Source organism: Hyperolius riggenbachi, chromosome 4, assembly GCF_040937935.1.
Source record: "Hyperolius riggenbachi isolate aHypRig1 chromosome 4, aHypRig1.pri, whole genome shotgun sequence".
Taxonomy (NCBI): Eukaryota; Metazoa; Chordata; class Amphibia; order Anura; family Hyperoliidae; genus Hyperolius; species Hyperolius riggenbachi.
In genome coordinates, this window is record NC_090649.1 from 432,581,088 (window position 1) to 432,606,569 (window position 25,482).

General features: G+C 43.6%; 1 protein-coding gene across 1 annotated transcript in view; it reads right to left on the bottom strand.

Moving 5' to 3' along the window:
* Positions 1-1,228: 1,228 nt before the first annotated feature.
* Positions 1,229-25,482, bottom strand: part of GPCPD1 (glycerophosphocholine phosphodiesterase 1) — a 134,941-nt gene continuing 110,687 nt past the window's right edge. Inside the window, exons 16-20 of the mRNA XM_068232496.1 lie at positions 23,125-23,190; positions 22,349-22,485; positions 19,692-19,827; positions 17,089-17,249; positions 1,229-5,556 (exon numbers count right to left, since the gene is read on the bottom strand). Coding sequence (XP_068088597.1) covers positions 5,361-5,556; positions 17,089-17,249; positions 19,692-19,827; positions 22,349-22,485; positions 23,125-23,190 — 696 coding nt within the window. The 3' untranslated portion in view covers positions 1,229-5,360. The remainder of the gene's footprint in view (positions 5,557-17,088; positions 17,250-19,691; positions 19,828-22,348; positions 22,486-23,124; positions 23,191-25,482) is intronic.

Consider the following 25,482-nt stretch of genomic DNA (forward strand, 5'->3'; position numbering starts at 1 on the left):
TGACAGTTTGGACAACACTGGAGAGTGAGGTACTGTTTACCCATCAATAAAATGCAATGTTATGCAGCTTGATATTGGACCAATCAAATTCACTTCCTGCCAACCTGACTGAAGGCAAACTGTGTTCAGCCTAGAATTCAAACTTGACTTATTAGCATATTATAGGCCAAGACAGTTCCCATCTGTCTAGTCTCTGGCATGGGCATGTACTACAGCACATTAGGAATTATGTAATACAATTTACTATTGTGTTTATGTATATATAACAGATTTACATGATATCCTGCAGGGTCTTTTCACAGATGATATGCTGCTCCCTTTTGGTTTTACAATTTTACTTCAGCCTTACAGCCCAACTAATCCAAAAACTGAACACAGCAAATTCTAATTGCAATCACGTTGATAAATGAATATAAAATGGTGTATTGTAAGCAAAGTGGTGGACATAAAACCTTCATGATATAAGGGCCCATTTCCACAGGCAATTGAATGGTGTACTCAGCAAGCAGTTGCCAGGCAGCAGTTAGTAGTTACCAGGCAGCAGCAAGCAGTTGGGAGTGAGAGGCTTTTTACTGTCCATCAACTGCTTGTGGAAAAGGGGCCTAGGGCTTCTTTTCCATGGGCAGTTGATAGGCACTGAAATGCCTCTCAAACTCTCCCAACTGCTTGCTGCTGCTTGGTAACTACTCACTGCTGCCTGGCAACTGCTTGCTGAGCACACAGTTCAACTGCCTGTGCAAAAAAGGCCTAAATGTGCTCACCAAAGCTGCACTATACTATATTTTGCTTCATGCTCTCTGTACATTGTTGGTGGGTGGGTCAATCAGGCATAACCATGTGACTTCCAACGTAAGTAGAGTGATGGAGTCCAGGATACATGTCCATCCAGTATTACAGCAGAACATGGCTGAAGGTGGTGGCCTAGAGTAGTGTGACAAGGGTGAAGTATGAAAACAGCTAGCACATTTACGTGCATAGTTCACCAGCAACCTCATCCATATTCAGTGCTGTGCACTAGAGATGGGAGGAAGCTTATGTCAGTCACTATGCTGGGCACAGGAAGTTACCAGCGCTCCGCCTGAATACATACCAGACACCACATACAGTCATCCTGGAAGGATTAGTGATGAAACGATGACCACATACAGAGGTTATGGAAGGATACTGACGGAAACTTTTTTCTTTTTTTTAATGAATAAATAATCGGGTACAAATGTGCTCAAGCGCATACATGGCAACAATGTAGCTTTTATTTAACAGCAACCAGATTCCACATCCCATCACTTTGCAGGCCAAGCTAATGAGAGGGTTTCTGACTGGTGATTATGGATAACTACTATACAGTATTACATAAAGACTTACATTCCAATCATCATATGCAATATAAACCCCAGCTGGAAACCACACCTCCAGCTCCCGAAACACCACAAGTGACAGCATGCCCTCCCTTGTTCAAGTTGTTGATATAAACCCTGTTGCAGATCCCAGAAAGGCAGAAACTGCGCACTGTAACATCCAACGAAATCGCAAACACGGTTCCCTTTGCACCCCAAGATCTCTGTCCTGTAACGCTTCGTCAGGGACAGAAGCAGACATACTGAAGATATTGGCTTGTGTAAAGTCTGTAAGCACCATGATTAAATCACTAATCCTAAATGTTTGAAATCAGATCAGCAGGAAGAACAAGCTTTGTGTACGTTATATTTGTTAGACTCTGTTTTATACACATACAAGCTGAAGGTCTCCAGTGTTAGCAGATAATGCTGTACAACAATATACACACTAACCTTCTATACCTTTTGAACATACTTATATATATATATATATATATACACACACATTTTGCATGCTTCTGCAGATGTGACATTGAATGTCATAATTTTAATTTATTAATAAAAAAAAAGGTCTAAACTATAAGAAGGCTCCACAAAACTGGTAATCCAGCATTAAGTAGCCACCCTCCAATCTGTCTGGTCCTAAAAAGGTGACTTGCTTGCAGTTTTGGATATTCAAGGAACTGCACACATCCCCTTTCTCCAAAACTAAGCACTTCCTGTTTAGCAATCAGGCACCAGTGTGCCGAAAGTGCAGTAGAAATGCTGATTCAGCAGAAGGGGCCCATGAGCACAGCCAGAGCTCTCCACACTAGGGACTAGTGGAAAATAGTTGAAGGGAACCTTAACTGTAAAAAAAAAAAAAAAAAAAATTGCAGACGCGTTACGGGTGTAATGTGTAAAATTTTACACATTACACCCGTAACGCGTAAAAATGTACTTGTTGATGTCTGCAATAGCTTCCTGCACCAGCAGGGATGCGTAAAAATGTATGCATGGCGGCGGGCTGACTCCCAATCGGCAAAAACGAAACTAGCTGGCGGCGGGGGACCAGAGGAGCCACGAGTGACTGCGAGGGCACAGGATGGTTGCAGGGGGCTGGTAGATGCCTTTATGTAAGTAAAACTTTTTTTTTTTTTTACAGTTAAGGTTCCATTTAAGACCTCCAAATCTCTGCTGATTCCTGAACTGGTAGCTTCACTCCTACCTTTTTATTTGCAAGCAGATTATCACTCAACCCTTAATTACCAGTAATACAGCTGTCCGTTAATGAATTGGCAACTAGTGGCTCTTATTTGCTAGCACAACTTTCACTTTCTGAGCCTGGAAATTATTTTGTGTGTGGAGATTACGCTCATCACTGCTTCAGGACAAGGAAATAGTGGATCACAGCGAAGTCACTATTGGGGATCAGGTTCTGCTTGGAAGCTTCAGCCATACATTTGTTTTTCTTCTTGAAATAGAGCTCTTCTTCAAGGCAAACCTGTTACACTATGGCAGTATTGCCAGTGTTTTAATGTAAGAGTGCAGCGCCTTATGGAAATCTGCAATGTACCTGCAACAATAATTAGTTAAGATCACCCTGGATCCCTACATGTGGTCTATACATAAGGCTTCAGATTTTTCTCACTTGGAGCTAAGCTCAGACACTTAAGAGTGGAACGCGAGTAAAAAATAGCTCATTCCACAAGTCCCCTTGTAATGGGATGTTCTAATTTCCTGCTGGGTTTTCTCAAAATCCATCCAGTCCTGAATCCACCACCTTCCAGTGCGTAGCCCTGCTCCCTTCAAAAAAAATTAATTGTGTTTTCTTTATATCAATGGAGTTAACACAATGGCATTTTTCTGCAGGGATCAGGGCTACGGGGCTCAGGGACGGATTTGGGAGAGAAGACACTACATGTAATTATAATGTAGCATTACAAGAGGACAATGTGAATAGAGCTCTTGACTTTGGCTGATGAATGGGTGGAGGGAAAGCTTAATATGTGAAGAAAAATTTGGATCTTAATCTAGATCTCCAAGCAAAATAAATCATTTTTAAAAAATGCATTTGCAAAAACCAATAGGCGGTGCACTCTAGCAGTACGGAGTTGCTCATTTGGTCACATTCTGCAACATAACTTCGCTTTAAAGCCCCATGAAACCTTTGGATTTTATAATTTCATTCAATAAAAATTGCATTTATATAATTAAGTGCAATAAAAACATAAGAGCAAAATCCAGCACAAGTACCTCATCACTTACTCTCCCCCACCCCCCTGGGCCTTATGGGTCAAAAGGTGAAAGCAATAGTATGGTCCTTGTCATGTGGGTTGGTCAGACTTAGATTCCCAGTGACTGACAGTCAAGGGATGGGCTTTCAAATCTCACCCACATGGACCACAGTGTATTAAGACTTCACATGTGATGGGATGAGGAGCAGCTTCAGGATCAGGTTCCTAAGGAGTGAATGGAATCATTTTGCAATAAGAGAAGTGTAACCCAATAGTCCTTTCACACTCGTCAGCGGTAAAAGATACTGATGAAGCAGGTATAAAACATGAAATGGCTGTTAGGCTACACTTCTTAAAGGGGAACTGAAGAGAGAGGCATATGGAGGCTGTCATGTTTATTTCCTTTTAATCAATATCAGTTGCCTGGCAGCCCTGCTGGTCTATTTCTCTGCAGTAGTATCTGATTAAAACCAGAAACAAGCATGCAGCTAGTCTTGTCAGATTAGACTTATAAGTCTGAACCACTGAAACACCTGATCTGCTGCATGCTTGTTCAGGGGCTATGGCTAATAGTATTAGAGGCAGAGGATCAGCAGGGCTGCCAGGCAACTGGTATTGTCTAAAAGGAAATAAACAGGACAGCCTCCATATACCTCTCTCTTCAGTTACCCTTTAATGCTGTCTGTCATTGTTCTGAAAATGTATAAAAGGTGACATTGGGTCTTGGAACCCAGGTCTGGTGCCCAGATTATTTCTACTTCAATTGCAGCTTTGATCATCTATGGTCTGGAGGCACAGTCCAACCTCACCTGATTCCTTCAGAGGTCTGCCAGGTCCTCTGGTGCTGACCCTTTACATCTATCTATAATAGTCATATAGCACTCAATTCTATTTTTATTGCATGCACCTATAAAAACCAATGGTGTACTGGGGCTTTGAAATGAACTTAATTGAATAAATATTTTGGAGCTGCTGTTGCTGAATTTGGCTACAAACCCTGGTGCGGTCTTCCCCTTCCAAGATTGTATCCTTCCGAACTAGTGTCCTCCAGACACAAAATCAATGTGGTTATATACATCATGCATGCTTATTTCATGTCCGTGATTCGCATGGTTACTAAACCAGAATTAGGATGAAGGCCACAGAGTTTGGGTCTTTAAAAACCGTTCAGCAACAGCAGCTTCCGTAATTCAAACCTCACGGGTTTGCTGTAAGATTTAGTGTAATCCACTCCTCTTGCGGGGAAACGCACGCACGCACGCACGCACGCACACACACACACATATAAAGAGATCTTCTGCCTCTGTACAAGATAGATTAGCTAGGAGAAGAGCGCACCAAAAGCTTAAATACACTTAATCATTTGACAGTGGCACATTCATTTCCGTACCGAAGCATATAGCCGTGCAAAGGTATGCAACTGAGGTAATCAGTCAATGGCCAGAGATAGCTATGCGTGCAGTGCAATGACTGATGTGCACACATTATACAGCTGTCTGAATAACAGATATTGCACTTATATAGGTAAGAGAGTGAACCATGCTCTTCTGAGGTACTATGGTTATATGTAATTTAAGGTTAATTCTACCCCAGTCCTCTTTGCTGGAGCATTGCTTTGACCAGAGAGAGGGGGGCTAGGGTTTGATCGTGGCAAACTGGAATGATAACTATGTCTGGCCGAAACAAAAAAAACCAAGATAGCCTGTCCAGGTGCAAGTAGGTGTAATGGAACAACAAAATGGCTTCGCTATTGCTTGGTAAGGACACATGATGACACAGCCCTGAGATACTGGTGGACGAGTCAAGGAGCTTAAACAGGCTGGTGGTTGGCAACGCCATTAGTGTCCATGTGGATGTTCTTGCTGGAGCAGTTTGTAGAATCGCATACATATTGGTCGACGGAGCACAAACATCTCCGAAGCATCTCTTCAGGCAAACCCTTCTTAAGGCGCTCCATTTGTTCCACTTGGAAGACGTTTGGCTGCTCAGGATTCCAGTCATAGATTCTGAAATAGAAAGAGAAAAAATAAACCATTAACTGCAGGTATTCAAATCACGAGCCAACTATCCCTGCCAGTTAAATCTTGGCTTGGTGTTTACAGAGCATCCAAATGGCTGCTACTGACGTCAAAGAATTATTATCTCAGCCAATGTGTAGCTACCCAAAGGCTATAAAATCGTATTTGCAGATGGTAAACTGGGAAGAACATTCACTGAATTGAACTATTTCATGATGAACAGAGAAACCCCATTCACTGCTAAGCAATGTTATCTTGATGCCAGGCCAAACTAATTCATCCCAGAATACCTATTGTTTTCGTTATTGTCAACTGGGTTTCGTGAAGGCAGTTCAGAAAGAAGATGCAAGTCTAATCATTGAATCATGCATTGTCTATGGAACCTTAAAGCCCATCTGAAATAATAATAAAAAAAAATTACTATTTACCACTTCGCATTCGTGAGTTTTTATGCCTTTTGGCAATTCAGCTGTCTCGCTATTGGTACTGCATTATTTTTTTTTTTATTAACACTTCAGCTACCAAGCATGGTTTAATTTTGTAGGCATTGAACAGGAGAAAAATGTGTAAATGTAGAAAATTGTATACCCTTCCTAATTTTCACATAAATGTTACCGTTATAAAACACCTCTAAACATTATTTGGCATGTCCTGGGTAAAATGATACCACATATGCCATTTTTCATCACTAGGTGGGCATTTAGAATACCCTTATAGTCAGTCTGTGCACCCGAGCAATTGCATCCAATTGCTACAGTTTGGGAACCCCAGTGCGGTACAGATACATTGATAGACATCATAGTGTTGCACCTGTACAGTGTTGAATCCCCAAACTGATGACAACCCGATGGCTACAGGAGGCAGCTTTACAGGTGTCCACAAATCACAAGGCCAAGTATAGGTGACACACGGGGTTAATTAGTAAGGCAGAAGTTAACACTTCACAGGGGGAGAGTAAAGACACTATTTTTAGTGTCAAGATATAAAAAAAAAAAACCTAATGAATGATTGCTGCAATATGCTACAGCAGCAATGCATGAGCCGTGTTGATGGGATGCACAAGGTGAAGGCTTTTAGTGCAATATGTCCCCTTGTATCCCCCCCTCCACCAGAAGATTCCCCCTCCTGTTCTAGTGACATTCCAGGCTCTGCTACAAGCTTGACTCCTTGTTTTTGTCTGAGGAACCTCTAGAGGGACAATAATGTCCAGCCCTTTGTGAAATGCGCACAGGAATACAGTATCTGGAACATGTTCTCAACAGACAGTAAACAGGACATTCAGCTCCCAGAAGACTCCTAAACATCACAGAGACAGGAAAAAAAATGGAAATATCCCCAATGGTACTATATATAAAAAAAAAAAAAAGTAATATTAGTGTTACTCATTTATGAAGGATCGGGTCCCTTGATTTTATTATGGCATATAACTAGTCATGTATGCATTTTCATATATACCTATGTGACCATTTCCCATTTTTTCCCTTCTAAAAAAAGTCATTTCTTTGGCCGTTATGGATGCATATTTGATTGCGATTTAATAGGCTTAGTATATGGGTTTCAACATTATGATTACTGTTCACTAGCTTCTGTTTGACAAATTTGTAAGCTTATAGTCTAATTGTTCTTGGCAATTGAAAAGATGGATTATATTTACCAATATTTTACTTGCTGAGCTATAGCAACTTTTTAAGGTAGCAATATAGACTGCTATTTAGCTTAGAGCAGGCAGTTCTATTAGGTTATTAAATAGCAAAAAAAAAAAAGACTGCAGTGACTTAAAACAATGCTCATACATTACTGTATACAAGCAGAATAAACACACATGCCAAGCCGATGCAAAGGAAGCAGGTTGCACTCTATGCCACGGCATAGAGCTCTACAGAAAAGCTCCATAAAGTCAACCTGTGGGCCAGATTTATCAAAGCATTACTGACAGTTTTTTTCTTAACCTTCCAGGCGGTAACCCTAGTAGTTCGGGGTAAGCCGCGCAGGAGGATTTCTCAGGTCCTGCTGAGCCGATCTGCATAATTTTCTGTTTGCTACACGCAGCTAGCACTTTGCTAGCTGCGTGTGCACTCCGATCGCCTCCGCGCCGAGTCGCCGGTACCCGCCGTGCCGCACCCCCCCCCCCCCCCCTCCAGAACCCATGCGCTGCCTGGCCAATCAGTGCCAGGCAGCGCTGAGGGGTGGATCGGGACTCCCTTTGACGTCACGACGTCGATGACGTCCTCCCGCCAGTCGCCATGGCGACGGGGGAAGCCCTAATGGAAATCCCGTTCAGAACGGGATTTCCGGACGGGCTTTATCGCCGGAGGCGATCGAAGAGGGTGGGGGGATGCCGCTGCACAGCGGCTGTCATGTAGCGAGCCCTAGGCTCGCTACATGATTTAGAAAAAAAAAAATAAGAAAAAAAAAAACTGCTGCGCTGCCCCCTGGTGGTTTTTATTAGACCGCCAGGAGGGTTAAACTGATTTAACCAGCAAGAGGAAGTGTTCTGCATCCCGCTGTATAACCCGTTGGTAAGACTACCCCACATGCAGGCTAACATGAATATGTAAACAGCAGTTAATTTATTTTCTAACTAATAATTCTTTACCCTTTAAAAATGATTTCTACTGAAGAGAAACCTAATGAAGTTTTTTTTTTTTTAAATATAAATTTTGCGATAGTGGTCCTTTAATGCTTAGTTAATAGCAGCAGTTTAGTGTGAATTTCTAGGACTGCACAAAACAAATTGTACAAATCCATTCCTAAACTGCCACAGATTAAGTGCTTAATAGCACTTCTACACAGCTTGTGCAGTGCAGGCTACACAATATTTGTGAAGTGCTCCTCCCCCTGCTGAATCCTGTGAAGCTGTTCCGTGCTTAACCCTTCCAGTGCTGGGCACTGATGCAATACAACAGGTGTGTTACCTCAGCAACAGCAATTCCCCTCACACACTGCACTGTCTGAGAAACCTTTTTAACTCCTCCTATTCCTAACAGTTTAAGAAGGAAACTGCACTATTTAGTGATTTCTTAAAGGAGAACTGTAGAGGTGTATGGAGGCTGCCATATTTATTTCCATTTAAGCAATACCAGTTACTTGGCTATCCTGCTGATCCTCTGCCTCTAAGGGCTCGTTTCCACTAGTGCGGTGCGGAATCGCCTGCATTCCACCGCGAACGAAATCGCATGCGGGTGCGATTCTGCATGCGTTTTTGCCGCGATTTCGCATGCGATTGCGCATAGGTAAGGTATATGCGAATTTAACCATGTCACTGCCTGTGTAAATTAACATTAATACCTATGCGAAATCGCATGCGATTTCGCGGCAAAAAACGCAGTCACCCCGCATGCAATTTCCCTATTAGATACATTAGCGGCGATTCGCGCACATTCCTTCTGCACGCGAAATCTGACGGCTCTGCCGTGCAGATTTCTGCCGCACCAAAAAACGCTCCCGCAGCCGCACAAGTGGAAACGGCCCCATCCACTTACATTGCCTATGCGAATCCGCGTGCAGTGCCCGCATGCGGATTCGCTATAGTGGAAACGAGCCCTAATATTTCAGCCATAGACCCTGAACAAGCATGCAGCAGATCAGGTTTTTCTGACAATTTTGACAGATATGACAAGATTAGCTGCATGCTTGTTTCTGGTGCGATTCAGCCACTACTTCAGCCACATAGATCAGCAGGGCTGCCAGGCAACTGGTATTGCTTAAAAGGAAATAAATATGGCTGCCTCTATATACCTCTCACTACAGTTCTCCTTTAACCTCCTGAGTGGTATGGACGAGCTCAGCTCGTCCATCACCGCCGGAGGCTGCCGCTCAGGCCCTGCTGGGCCGATTCTCCTCAAATAAAAAGCAGCACACGCAGTCGGCACTTTGCCAGCCGCGTGTGCTGCCTGATCGCCGCCGCTCTGCGGCGATCCGCCGTGAGCAGCGGCGAAAGAGGGTCCCCCCAGCCCTGCGCAGCCGGACCAATCAGTTCCGGCCAGCGCTAAGGGCTGGATCGGAGGCGGCTGACGTCAGGACGTCGGCTGACGTCCATGACGTCACTCCGCTCGTCGCCATGGCGACGAGGAAAGCCAAACAAGGAAGGCTGCTCATCGCGGCCTTGTTTATTCTGGGCGCCGGAGGCGATCGGAAGAACGCCTCCGGAGCGCCCTCTAGTGGGCTTTCATGCAGCCAACTTTCAGTTGGCTGCATGAAATAGGTTTTTTTTAATTTAAAAAAACCCTCCCGCAGCCTCCCTGGCGATCTCAATAGAACGCCGGGGAGGTTAAGATGTGATGTCTGAGACAGTTCTGCAGGGATTTCTAAAACCCTACCAATATGTTGTCTCTTGATAAATGTCCCCCACTGAGTTTTAAATATCACCTATATTTGTCTGCCTCCATACTTGCATGCCTTAACCACTTAACGACCAGCCAACGCCGATAGGCGGCGGCTGGTCGCAGTGGTGTTTCCATGTTCCATGTCAGTTCACGGAGGGAATCTCCGTGAACAGCCTGCGAGCCTCCGATTGTGGCTTGCAGGCGAAATGTAAACACGTGGGGAAGAAATCCCCGGTGTTTACGTCGCTGCTGTCACAGCAGTGCCGTAAAGGAGATCGGCTGAAGCCTATCAGAGGCGGTACCGGACGGATCGCCGTCCTGTACCGCCCATAGAGAGAGGGAGGGAAGGAGAGGGAATAGCGCTGCGGAGGGGCGCTTTGAGGAGCCCCCCCGCTACACACAGCAAGCCGGCGGCGATCAGACCCCCCCCCCCAGCAGGAAAAAGGGGGGGGGGGGGGGGGGGAGTCTAATCGCCCTGCCTGCCACACGATCTTTGCTGGGGGCTGAAGAACCCACCCAGCACAGATCATACAATACTCATGCGGTCCTTAAGTGGTTAAACTATAACGACTCAATTGGTTTTACTTGGCCTTCGGCTTCCATGGTTCTCTAACAGCAACTTGTTTGCAATAGGTAACACTTAGTTAATTAATAGTTATCCTGTAGGAGGACTACATTTAAAACGTAACCTTTATTAGTGCAATAAAAATCAAAGGAGAGAAAGCAATTATTGATCGGTATTATAATGCTGTCAAGGGGTGGGATAATAGGAGTGTCTTTTTGATCTGTGGGGCTATTATAAGCCTTAAATATACAGATATCCCAACTCCTTGTTGGTTATGTATCAATAAGGTTCTTGGCACACAAAAAATGTTCTGCTGATTACTCTTGAAAAACGGTAAGCAGTTGGGGTAAAGTGATTAATAGATCAGAAACCTGTCCAGTCTTTTACAGGCCTAACAGATCTATGCCCCTTGCGTACTTAAAATGCTGTACAGACAAGTTTACTACATATAACTAAATAACCCCTCCACCAACCCCACGTTTTCACTTCCTCAAAGGGAAGCTTCGTCAGGGGATAAAGTGCTTAGTGACAAGGTGCCAGACTGACTGATTGCTGTATTTACCTTGTGTAACTTCTGGTATAACCAAGTTCTGTTATTTCTGTACAAAAAGGAGGACAATTGAAGCAAAGCAAAGCTGCTCCCCTACACTCAGATCTGCTAAGCTTAGCTTCCAGCTCCCCCAACTTCCACAAACAGAAACGCTCTGTTTTGGGGCTCATTCACACTATGCGAGTTGCAGCGAGTTTTGATGCACTGCACATGGTGAACATTTTACATGGTAACATGAAAGTCTATAGACCTTCATTTTATCATTCACAGTACAACAGTGAATTGCTGTGCAGTGCATTTCAAACTGTCGAGAAAGATTTAAACTCATAGAAATGCGTGGAAATGCACAACAACTCACAAACCAATACTTGAGTTTTTATTCATGCATTTTAATGCACTTCAACACACTAGCTAGTGTGAATGAGCCCTTAAAGGTTACAGCCTTAGTAATTCCTTCACATAATGCTATTTAACCACTTGAGGACCGTAGGCTTACACCCCCATAGTGACCAGGCTATTTTTGCAATTAAGGCCACTGCAGCTTTAAAGAGAATCTGTATTGTTAAAATCGCACAAAAGTAAACATACCAGTGCGTTAGGGGACATCTCCTATTACCCTCTGTCACAATTTCGCCGCTCCCCGCCGCATTAAAAGTGGTTAAAAACAGTTTTAAAAAGTTTGTTTATAAACAAACAAAATGGCCACCAAAACAGGAAGTAGGTTGATGTACAGTATGTCCACACATAGAAAATACATCCATACACAAGCAGGCTGTATACAGCCTTCCTTTTGAATCTCAAGAGATCATTTGTGTGTTTCTTTCCCCCCTGAGGGGGGAGTGCATAGCAGAACCACAACACTGAAGAACTTGGCAGCCTTCCAGACACAGGCTGACAAGTCTGACAAGGGAAAGATACATTGATTTATTACAGAGACTGTGATAGCAGAAAGTGCTGCAATAAGCCAGAACACATTAGAATAGCTTTTGGAACTTGTAGGATGATAAAAAACAGGATGCAATTTTTGTTACGGAGTCTCTTTAAGGCCGTGCTGCAGGGCTGTCCAACTCAGCACACAAGTGATTCTCCCTCCCCCCCCCCCCCCCCCCCTTTCTGTCCACCAACAGAGCTTTCTGTTGGTGGACTCTGATGGCTCCCAGGATTATTTTTTTTACAAATATTTGATAAATAAACCTATTTTTTTATTATTTTCCTATCCCTTCCTCCCCCTACCAGCCTATGGCAGTGATCGGCTGTCATAGGCTTCAGCCTTAGGCGGTCCTGGGGCTGCCACCACGTTCATGCCCATTGGCGTTACAAGGTCTTTAGTCAGTTAAAAAATGCCTTTGGTAATTTAACAACCAACCTGCTTTCTAGAGTTTTCAGAAAAGTCTAACTTGTTTAGTTTGTAACCATGGCAGCAGCACACACTTTGCAGATTTGACTTCCCAGAAATGTTACCTCTCTTTTCTTGAAACGGAGGCTGTCTAATGTGGGAAGCTCAATATGCTTTTGCCCCATGACTTTAGCAGAGCAATAGGAAAATACGCAGTCTCTCTAATCATTCTAGATTTAGAGCCAAGCATTTGTGTATATGTGCCATTCAACCAGCAAGCATTTGTGTATATGTGCCATTCAACCAGCAAAAAGCAAAGTGCACTGACAATGTGGTGTTCTGACAACTGGGGATTAAGAATCATCCCACCAACACCTGATAATGCACATGGATCTACAGCAATTCATCAGCAGACCTCATTTACAGTACAATGACAGCATACAGTACCGTAATGAATGAATGCATGCTATAGAAGCAACAGAAAGCCAGATGCTGTCATAAAACATAGTTAAAGGATAACTGCCAATTTAGGTCCTTGGTTCAATATATTCAGTCACAGGGTTGTGTAACATTAGGCCTATGCTCAAAATTATGATTAAAATTAATTAGGTATTTGAAATTAGGTATTTGAAAAAGAAATGCATTTCTGACCCATGAATGGGTGTAAAAGGAAAAAACAAAACATAATTTACACTGAATAACTTGTATCTGATCTTCTCCCAAGATAGCGAAATTGAAACCAGGGTTGAACTTCATCCCAATCAGAAGCGGATACCCCCCCCTTCCCACAAGAAATCCTTACCTTTTCTGTAATAGATCATCAAGGGGGTCTGCATGGCTGATATTGTGGTGAAACCCCTCCCACTGTGTGAGGTCAGGTTCATGGCCCTGACAGTTTCATATCGTGAACCGCATTGCATTGTGGGAAAGAATGTCTATTGCCACCTGCCATGCAAAATGGTCTCCCTCTGTGCATAGAACTCTAAGAAGGAAAACATTCCGCACGGATCACCTGGCAGGAATAAAGATTAATTTCTGTGATTAATTTCAGAATGTAAATCAGGGAGAAGAAAGATTTTACAATTAGCAAACACTGACTAAAAATTTATGAAAAACAGGCGCTAGGCATCTGCCGCGACCACCCAGCAACGCGTGAGCCTGCGTCCCACACATGCGCGCCTGTCCCCTCCTCCGCTGAAGTCAGTCTGTGTGCTGCGCATGGCCGCTTGACACGACAAAGGACGACGCAGGACAGGGACATTATTATATAGGATATTGTAAAAGGTGGGAGGGGGGGAAGCAATTGTATTCATTATGCTTGGAGCAGTAGGTTATCTGAGCATACTGCTGTGCAGTGCATTAGCGTGTTCATCAGATAATGCTGTCTCCGCACTGTCTGCTGTCCCTGCGTACTGCACACAGTCCAGGGGCGTAACAATAGACCCTGCAAGGGATGCAGCCACAGGGGGGCCCAGAAGCCACAGAGGGCCCTGTCCTGAGAGGCTGACAACTCACGGCAAGGAAAGAAAAAAAACTTTCTGCTCTCTGCACAATTGTTCTAATGACTGCATCTGCTCAGCCACTGATAACGAACCATACAAAGTTTTGTAGACAAAGACTTGTAGACCTATTAAGTGTGCAGGGGAAGGGGGCCCCATCTAAAGTTTTGCAGGAAGGCCCGGTGATTTCTAGTTACGCCCCCTGACACAGTCGTGTTGCTGAGCGGATTTCAGTAATGCGAATCAGGGTACCCAGGTCCTTACTTAAAGAGGAACTGCAGTAAAAATAATGTAATAAAAAAAGTGCTTAATTTTTAAAATAATTATGTATAAATGAATTAGGGTTTGCCCATTGTAAAAATCTTTTAAATCCCTGATTTACATTCTGACATTACATGGTGACATTTTTACTGTTGGAAGGTGATGTAGCTGCTGCATGCTTTTTTGGCAGTTGGAAATAGCGGAAAACAGCTATTTCCCACAATGCAACAAGGTTCACAGACAAGAAACTGCCAGGAATACCACGGTCCTCAGAGTGTCTTGCGGGAAAGGTTTCATCACAATATCAGCCATACAGCGCCCCCTGGTGGTCTGTTTGTGAAAAGGAATAGATTTCTCATGTAAAAGGGGGTATCCGCTACTGATTGGGATAAAGTTCAATTCTTGGTCGGAGTATCTCTTTAAGATGCTATTCTCAAAATGTGCATTACATTTTTTTTTAAATGCATATAGTTATTGTCATATAAAAATTGCCAGTGACTTTTACCAGGTAACAGATCTCCAGCCCCAAACCATAAAGTGCATTTATTCTCCTCCCACTCTCTGATACTAGGCGGCAGCCACAGCAGATCACTAAACAATTTATGAACGCATTAAAGTCAAGTGAACCTCCAGACTAAAAATCTACCCGCATCACTGAAAAGGCTTGGTGTTTCTTTAACAGTTTCACAGCATCAGAACTTTGTTTCTCTTACCCAACCTCATCTTTAGCTGCACAGAAGCTAAGCTCCGCCCCAACATAGATAACTGCCCGGACATTTTTCCAGATGCTGTGCAAAGCATGATGTGATTTCTGAAGTTGTTCTCGTTCTGCTGTTTTGGCGCAAATTTGTTTTTTTAAATTATGAATTTGAGATTTGAAGCCTATTGCATGCAGCTGGGAGGGGTGATCAAGACAAAGGACAGTTGGAACTGTGTCTCATGTTCCCTGTCACCTCAACCAAAAAGATGGCTGCCCCCATGAAATCATAAACATTTGCCTGTTCTTTTAGAACAGGGTGGGTAAGAGATTATATCACCTATATATTTAAAAATGTGGCCCTTCCTGTCCATCAAGTTGGACAGCACTCAGACTACACTTTATGCTTTTTAAGAGGACATACTGAATTGGGTGGAATTAATACAATTCTCTTTTATAGTTTGTTGAATGCATTAGTATCACCTAACACAGTGCTGAATAGTTGAACCACTTAAAGGGGCAGTTTAGTGAAAATTATTATTTACATTAATCACATATCAGTTATTTAATATGGAGAGCATATCTTTCTCCATAGACCTTGTGTTAAAACAAAGTAGATGTTATCACTTAATTTTGCTTTGGCAGAGAGCTGAGCTGGCTCATTAGCATACTATGCGATGGGCTTCAGCCTGCTTATAGCAGACACTCCAGCTGATTTATAACGCTGACTCCTGCACTACAGAGAGCTGCTGTTCTGAGTCCTCTGTACCTAGCTAAGTGAATAGATAAAGCAGGCTGCTAATTAGTTACTTATGTAGCAGCCTGTTTATTTACTTAGCTAGTTACAGAGAACAGCAGCTCTCTGTAGTGAGTTAGTCAGCGTTATCAGCTGGAGTGTCTGCTATCAGTGAAGTCCAGTCCCTCTCATAGTTACGCAGCTCAGCTCTCTGTAGTGAGTTAGCGTTATCAGCTGGAGTGTCTGCTATCAGTGAAGTCCGGTCCATTGCATAGTGACGCAGCTCAGCTCTCTAGTGTATGAGCCAGCGTTATAAATCAGCTGGAGTGTCTGCTATAAGCAGGCTGAAGCCCGTCACATACTATGCTAATGAGCCAGCTCAGCTCTCTGCCAAAGCAAAGTGATAGCATCTACTTTTTTTTAACACAAGGTCTATGGAGAAAGATATGCTCTTCATATTAAATAACTGATATGTGATTAATGTAAATAATAATGGTCACTAAACTGCCCCTTTAAGGCCTATCTTGAATTGGAACAGGAAAAAAAAGAGAAATAAACACACACAACAAAGAGTACTGTTCTATAAAACGTTTACAGCACCCTATCCATTTTTGACTTTCCAAGGGAAGGGGGAGGTCTCACCTCCAGGTGACTGTCTCATCACCACAGCAGCAGCACTTACCACTTCCTACAAACAGTTACCAATAGGCAACATATGCAGTCTAAGGTTAGTGAATGAAAACTGATAGAGACAGCCCCCAATAGTAAATATAAGGCCTCGCCCACTCTGGGGTACGGTAAGCATTATATAGAGCAGTACTGAACTAGATAGCACTAGCCCTGCTGTGTTTCTTTATTCAATAATCCAGTTATCAATAACTTGTTTCCATAAGTGAAAAATAAAGTATTCGTGTTAACAGGCTTAAGTTAGAAAACCCGATCATGACAACTTGACAACACTGACCCTTAAATAGGAGACCATTAGGAGCAAATGCTGTGAAAAGAAAAAAAACAAAATAAAAACAAACAACACTTGATATAAGTACAGTATAATATCATTGCTAGTTTTCAGGGCTGTGGAGTCAGGACAAAAATCTTCCGACTCAGACTCCTCAGTTTATGAAACCACAACTCCGACTCCAACTTGTTCCCAAAAGCAGATGCCATCTTAATATAGCTTTTAAAGAGAACCCGAGGCGGCATACTGAAATCCTAATAGGACCCAGAGGCATGTCATGTGCACGACATGCCTCTGGGTCATTGCCAGCCCCCCCCCCCCCCCAAAAAAAAAAGATCGCTAGGCTGCTTGTCGCTAGCCTGCTTTATTTATGTGAGGCTTGTCTAACAGCCTCGTAGCATCTCACCCTCGCTCTCGGCCTCGGTTAGCTTCCTCCAATAGGAAGCCAAGCCGCGACCCAGGAAGTCATATCTGTAATCCCTTATTAACACATTGCATACTGCAGTCCCAGCGACGGCGCAAGTTGGCTTCCCCAGAAAATATAAATTGTGTTCTATCATTGATTAAAGGCAGTGTGATTTCTGGTACACTACCTGTCATAGATGAGTCCATGGATGCCATATTCTCTCAACAGCTTTCGGTTCTCTGGGTCATTCGTATCATCCCCCCAGCAAAACATAACCAGACCTTTCCCTTTAGCTTCCTCAATGTAATGTGGATTTTTCAGCAGGTCTTCAGTGTGGGCACTTATTCCCTATTCAAAAAAATAAAAAATATGAACATTGGTCTGATTTAGTTTCACTAGTGATAAACCTTTCTGTACAAAAAATCAACTCAAATACTAGGATTCTGATAGAAAGGCTCTCCATCAAACAACTTGGTATGGTCCTGATGAAACGGCCACCTGCTATTCTTGTGAGGTAACCTAATGAACTTTTTTTTTTTTTTATTGTAAATCAGCACTAAGGATGATGAAATGGTGCCTAATATGCTAATTAGCCCCATGCATAGAGCAGAATCTGGAATTAGCAAATAAGCTTTTAGCAAGAGATCCATAAATGTGGACTTAGAACTTCCTCTCTGCTCTAATAGATAAGCAACAGCAAAATAACTAAGAGAAAATAGTTTTTGTAACAGCAGATACAAATCCTGCAATAAATCTGCAGTGTGTCTGCTTCCTGCTTTCAAGAAAGCAGACATAGGGTTAACATCCTGTGTTTACAAATTAGCTGCTCTTCCGAGGCAGCCTGCTGAGAGACCAAATTACAGTTGTGATTAGTCACAGATGAGGGGGAAATAAGACAGGCTGAACTCTCTAAATATATACAGGGTGCATTTCTCTAGGTTTTCCTTCTGCCCTGTGCAAGAGTTCAGGTCCACTTTAACCATGTGACTTGCAGTACCGCATAGAGTGGTGGTTGGAGTGTTTATGAGCATTTTGCATATACTGTTTTTCCACATTTTCCGGACTATAAGACGCTCCGGACCATAAGACGCACCTAAGTTTAGAAGACTAAAACCAGGAGAAATAATTTTTCTAAATCTGGTGCATCCGTGGTGAAGGGACATCTTGTGGATTATGCCTCCTTTGTACCTCTTGTGTCCTCCTCTGTCCCCATGTGTCTTCTATGCCCCTTTGTGTCTCCCTGTTTCTTCCATTTGTCTCCCTATGTCCTCCTCTGCATGGGCACAGTACAGGCAGTCCCAACATTGCGACGGGTTGGAGGTTCATATTGGCAGGCTTTCACAAGTCAGGAACTCCCTGCATTTGGACCTTAAAGGGAATGTCCAAGCAAAATAAAAAAATTAGTTTCACTTACCTGGGGCTTCTACCAGCCCCATGCAGCCATCCTGTGCCCTCGTAGTCACTCACTGCTGCTCCAGTCCCCTGCTGGAAGCTTTCCGACCTCGGAGGTCGGCGGGACGCATTGCGTACATTTTTACGCATTCCCGCTAGTGAATACATTTTTACGCATTACTGGTTCAATGCGTAAAAATTTACGCAATGCAACCCGCCGACCTCCGAGGTCGGAAAGCTGCCAGCGGGGGACTGGAGCAGCAGTGAGTGACTACGAGGGCACAGGATGGCTGCATGGGGCTGGTAGAAGCCCCAGGTAAGTGAAACTAATTTTTTTATTTTGCTTGGACATTCCCTTTAAGGTCCAAATGCAGAGAGTTCCTGACTTGTGAAAGCCTGCCAATATGAACCTCCAACCCGTCGCAATGTTGGGACTGCCTGTACTGTGCCCATGCAGAGGAGGACATAGGGAGACAAATGGAAGAAACAGGGAGACACAAAGGGGCATAGAAGACACATGGGGACAGAGGAGGACACAAGAGGTACAAAGGAGGCATAATCCACAAGATGTCCCTTCACCACGGATGCACCAGATTTAGAAAAATTATTTCTCCTGGTTTTAGTCTTCTAAACTTAGGTGCGTCTTATGGTCCGGAAGCTTCCCTTTAAGACGCTGTGACTTTTTTCCCCACTTTTGGTGGAGAAAAAGTATGGTCCAAAAAATACAGTAGATATAATTGGGGAACTGCTGCTCTTCTTTTAACTGCTTGAATGTGGCAGCACAGTTTAAGGCCTCGTTCACATCATTAGCGCAGATGGCTGTGCGATTGGAACGCAACGCGTCCGATCGCACGCCATCTGCGCTCCTATGCGCTGCGCTGCAGATCCCATTCATTACAATGAATGGGATCTGCGCTGCGATTCCCAAAAATGCGTGCAGCACGCGATAGCGCAATCGCGCTGCCGCGCAGCGCATATGATGGGAACGGTAGAAGGGCTGTCTATGCCCTTCTACCGTTCTTGCGTGTCGCACACTATACGCGCTGCCAAAATGCGCACGGCAGCGCGTATAGTCTGAACGAGGCCTTAGATTTAAACTGGATGTGGGTCTCGTTTTATTCTGTCTGAGAAGGACGACCAGTGTCTAGGAATTACTTGCACTGTGAAGCTGCCCAGCAATAGGTTTTGCAAATTTACCTCGTCAGGCCATTATCTAGGTGGGTAAGGCAATTTTATATGGGCAGGCGTGATCATTGGCAGTGTTACTTAGACCAGTCATGTTATGTGTTCATCCTGCACTGGGCAGCTAGAACACTTTAATAAAGGCACAGTGTGACATGCTGCAAAGTAGTCTGGATGGATCTTGATGTAAGCAGCATACATGCGGCAGTTACTTACCAGAATGTTTTCAAACTGAGCAAAGCTCATTGCAATAGGGGTTGTGCGGGATCTCAGATCCATCAGCTCTGGGTAGATTTCTGATCGCCCTTGTGTCAGAAAAAGGATGGGGTATTTATTTTGTTTCAGACGGACCCTTTTAAGAAGAAGAAGAAAAATAAAAGATACAAATGAATAAATTATTACAGCAAAGAGTCTGCCATACAGAGCCTTTCAGTAAAATTCATCAGAAAACCATGTTGTAGACCAAAACTCAAAGAGGCATGTATGGTCTGTACTGTTGTCTCTGCTTCCATTATTCACTGCTACAGCGCACAAGACTGACACACCAGGCCGCCCACTTCACTCCTCCAACAACCTCCTCTTAACCATCCCACGCATCTCGCAGTCCCATGCACAACTACAGGACTTCACTAGAGCTGCCACCATCCTGTGGAACTCCCTCTGCAAGAACCTTTTAATGCACCCCCCCCCCCCCCCCTGCTTCATGTCACCACCTCTCCCTTTAGATTGTAAGCCTTTAGCTGGAACCTCTCCCCTTGTGTATCATACATGGTTGTACACCCTACCCAGAATATGTGAACTTGTATTATTAGCACTACCACTCCAGTGTATGATCTGGCAATGTATTACTTACCTGTATTGTGTTATGTATCTTATTGCTTATTACCTGTATTGTTGTATCTAATGTCTATTGCCTGTACTGTGCGGTCACCCCTGTTATCCTGGTCTGTATTTCTATGTATTGTACAGCGCTGCATAATATGTTGGCGCTATATAAATTCAATAATGTCTCCTACCTGATCACGCACCTCCATTACCGTACACCCATCCTATGGATCTGAGTGAACCTAACTTGCCTAATCTCCATGCTCCCATCCAGTGACTAAGCATTACCTTGTACTCATACTGTGCTACGTGATCTGGTTTGCATGTATCACTGTATTGTCTTATTGCTGTATGTCACCCCTAAATATTGTCTGTAACCAAAACGAACGTCCAGCGCTGCATATTATGTTGGCGCTTTATACATACAATAAATAAAAGCCTTACAGGAAGCAGATGTACACGATTGCATCCCACAGCCAGACCCAAATGCCACATGCACCCACAAATGTCAGATGCATCAACAGAGCAGCTGAAAATTTGATCACACTGCTGCCCAGCTAAACATGTACAAGTCTAAATGTGCATGCAGCTCGGCAGCTGTTCAGCATTCAGTGCTGTGTGTCCACTCCAACAACTGAGTTATGGTCCTGAACACAACATCAATGGTGTGAGCAATGCAAGCAGTAGATACGTTATGCCATTTATGTGAGTGGACCCTGAATAAGGTGCATATCCAGCAGGTTCAAGCTAAAGGAGACAAAACTGAATAGAAAAGTTGATAAGAAGCAGGAGTAAGGCCTGGTTCACACCGGCAATTCAGTGGAAACCGGATCATCGGTCGATCAGATCAGTTTTCACTCCATTGCCATTCAGCTGTACCTCCCCCCTCCCCACCTATCACCAAAGTGGATTTTGCTGTCCAGAACAGTCCTTTGCCCCCAGTGCAGTGCTTCGGGATCTGTTTCAGTTACGCTGGGCTCAGCTGTCTGGAAAAAATGCTGCAAGAAGACATTTGCGGGCCTTTCAGCGGATCGTGCGGAACGGATCCCTTTGAACGACGGATGTGAATGGATCCATAGGTTAACATTGGATCCATTCTGTTCCCTTCTGATTTGGGAAAAGTATGTTTTTAACCGTTAATGTGAACCGGGCCTAACTAGTGCAGACTTGGATGTGCAATCCTTCCAACCAAAGTGAGAATGGAGTTGTTGTACGAAGCAGTGGTTATATTGCTGGGAGCAAGCAGGGCACAGCAATATTACCATTACTACTGACAGCAGTGTACTGCGCATTGCACATTTATCGTGACTTGTTACATGGGTAATGCGATTGTTACTAAGGTAAAGTGCGTTAATGATTGAGTTACTTGTGTACTACAAATGGGCAGCACACTGCTGGCGATAGTAACATTACCATTACTGTGTGCTACCTGCTCCAGCAATATTACCGCTGCTTTGTGCACCAACCCCAATATGAGTTACCTGAAAAATCCTACTTTGAAATAGTAAAACAGATACATGCGTTTAGCTCATCATGTCACATTTCACATCAGGTTCAGTGTAAGGCCTCGTTCACATCAGGGCCGTTTCTGTGCGCTTTCCACAGCGCACTGCCCTGTGCGTTCAGCAAGGTATTGATTTTTCCATGTAACTAATGTAGCTGGTTCACATCTATGCGCTGCGCTGAGCAGCGTTACAGAAACGTAGTGTTGCATGCATTTCTGTGCGCTGAGCTGGAAAGCGCACAGCAATGCAAGTGAATGGGTCCGCTTTTTTAGCGCATAGAAGTGCGTACAAGCGCATAGAAGCGCATGCGTTTTTTACCCCTAATTGGGGAAAAAAATACATTTACATACAAAAACAAAGTTTTATTGACAACTGCTGCTGCTACAGTAAGCAAAACGTGCTTTAAAGAAGCGCAGCGCAACGCACAGAAACGCGGACTAAAGCGCGCACAAGCGCATGCGTTTTTTACCATGCGCTTTAACACGTTTTTCAGCGCAGCAGATGTGAACGAGGCCTAAGACAGCCAGAGAGGTTATGACTTACATTGTGCAAACATCCGCATCAAAAGAAGAAAATACAATCCTTCTAGAACCAGCATTTTCCAGGACAGTCTTCAGAATGAGGTCCAGGAAGAGGTTCATGTCGAAGTAGCTGGATAGGTTCCCATCCCATTTACCACTCTACAACAGGAGAAAAAGGTAGAGATAGTGTACAGTAAAATCCAGACCTTCACATGGAATACCACTTTCACTGCAAATTGTGACTGGAGCCTTTTTGGGGGGAGTAAAGACTTCCTACCAGGCTCATCAGTAATTAGAGCAACAGAGTAGGAGCCATTGGTAACTTATTTCCCACAACTGTGAGCTAAATGTTCCTGGTGTGCAGCCAAGAGTCTGTTTACTATTTCATACTTCTTTACCATTTAGTTTTGCAGGCATTCTGCACCCTAGGGGTATTTGTAGGATTAATTTTATATAATAGCACCCTCTGAGGGTTTGAAATGATGATTCTGTGCAAAGCAAGCATGTTCACAATTCTCATGAATAGACTGATGAGATGGTTATAGACAGGCATGCAGATAGCTAGACCGTTTGTTTTTTTGCTCTTAATATCAAATATCAAGAACAGATTGTTAATGGCCAATATGGAAGAGGCATTTATAGCAGCCATCCATGTTCCGCTTCTACGAACCTTGCTGTACAGCTATAATGCATGTGCCAAACTCATAATGTGATCTGTTTAGGTGTTTTGCACTGAATTCACAATACAGCCAGTTCTGTTCTGTTTACTGGGTGTTTTTCTGTTTTCTGTTTACTTACTCTTTCTTGGCAGATCCATTTGATTTCAATATTGAATCCAACATCTTCAGGGACGGCTTCCAGCACCTATACAGAGACATGTCAACAATTACGGCAAGCAAATGGCGCAAGTTAAGAACACCAAATACGATGCAGTCATCACTATCCACAGAACAATAAAGGCTTCATGAGTGTCTTAGACAAAATACACATTTTTATTGAATAACTGGTATTGGACATAAAAGTCCCTCATCCCCCAATACAAATAGCACACAATCGTGTCTAATGCTGGGGATACACGGTATGTTTCTGTACCGTGTACCGGCCAGCTGATAATATTCAGCTGGCCCGATTATGCTGCTCGACTCGGCGGCGGACAATGGCAGGGAATCGAGCGGTGATAAGGAAGCACCGGCGGGGACAAGCGGCTATCGATCCGCACGCATGTGCGGGGATGCGCCGGCATTGAGCCTCAGGCTCAATCCGCCGCATAAAACGTGCCATGTATGCCCGGCATAACAGTCTGCTCAGAATCAATTGGACGGTGGTGGACAACCAACACTGTCAACATATACATTGCACTCCTTTCTCTGCACACATCCACACAAAAGCAATGCTGGTCCGTTAAGTCTGATCAGACTAATTGTATCGTTCAGAAAGCATGCTATGGAAGATTTGCAGGGACCAACAGTGTCATTGTTGCACCTGTGTTCAAGGACCATTAACGCGAAATTTATAAAAAACCAAACTAAAAATAACTCGTACGTAAGAGAAAGCAAGTAGAAGAGGTCAAAGGGTTAATAATTAGTTTAAAATAAATCATACTTTTGTTTACACATACCTGACTGCCAAAAGACCATTCCCCTCCTGATGACAAACCGTGGAGTATCCCAACGAAATTTCAGCTAGGTAATAAAACTGTCAACTGATTATAGCTACACAGAGACTCAGCGTAGACAACCCCCCCCCCTTTTACACAGCACAGTGCAGCCTCTTCATACGGAGCCAGACAGCTGATGCATCTTCATCCAGCCCTCTGCTGTGTTGTACCTGTGAAAAGGAGGGGGGGGGGGGGGGGGCTGGTATGTTTTATAGTAGATAGTTTTAGTACCCAACTGAAATTCCGTAGGTCTGTCACCTGGAGGGAATTGTCTTTTGCTTCTAGATAAGCGATGATATGTTGCTCCCCCCTGCAGTCCGCAGTAAACCATGCCATTAGCCGATGGTAACAGCCCATCTTATGCCTAGTACACACCATACAATTTTCTGTTAAGGTGGCCATACACTTATAGATTTGCAGCAGATGTGACTATCAGATTTCTGTCGGATGCCTGTCAGGTCGAATCTGACAGGAATCTATCTGATGTGTGCCACACACTAGGAACAGATTTCCAATAGATTTCAGAATGAAATCTACTGGAAAGCTATCTAAATGCATTATTGGACCATTAGATCCAATGCAACTCTATGGGCCATGGATCTGCTGCCAGCAGCAGATCGCACCAGATTTTTCATCCTGTCAGATAGATCAAATTGATCGAAATCCGCCGCAAATTGATCAATAGATTTGATAAGAATTGATTTCTGATTGATTGATGGATTCTATAGAATCAATCAATCGTTGGCTGAAATCGACCCCTTTAGATTTTTTTATTAGACTATTTTCTGTAAAATACTGGTAGAGACTGGTCATTATCTCTGGTGCATTGTCTTCTGGTTATCTCCTGCGGAGTAGAACAATGCCTAATTGCTAGACAGATAGATGGTTTGATAGATAATTTCCAACATGCTGGAAATGTATCTATCTGGCAGGTAAATCTAATGCTGGGAATACACTGATCGGTTTTGCGGCAGATAGATGGTTAGACAGATCATTTACGATGTCTGATCTCCTGTTTGATCGTTTTGCCACTTGATTCCTGATAGAAGTGAATGGAAAAAGATAAAAACGAGCGGAAGATGAGAATCGATCGGCAAAATCGATCAAGTGGAGAATCGGCTGCAATAGGTGTACATCTTGCGTATCACGCCATCTTGCGTATCCACTTGAGAGCAAGAGTGTTGGCTGTTCACTGTCGTCTAGTAAGTTGATCCTCAGCACATGGTTAGACAATTGTGTGCCATTTTTATTGAGGGGGGGGGGGGGGTTAGGATGAGGGAATTTGATTGCCCATGAGCAATAATTCAATAAAAATGTGTATTTTGTCCAATTAGACACTCATAAAACCTTTTTTGTTCTGAGTTAATTGTATATCACAGTGTGGCTCCCCTTTGATAGGGGTGACTTTCTTCATATTGTTGAGTTCAGCGCTCCTTATTTTTCATTACTATACAATGTACATGTAAAAACACAGAGTGGAGTTATTTTACTAAAGCATT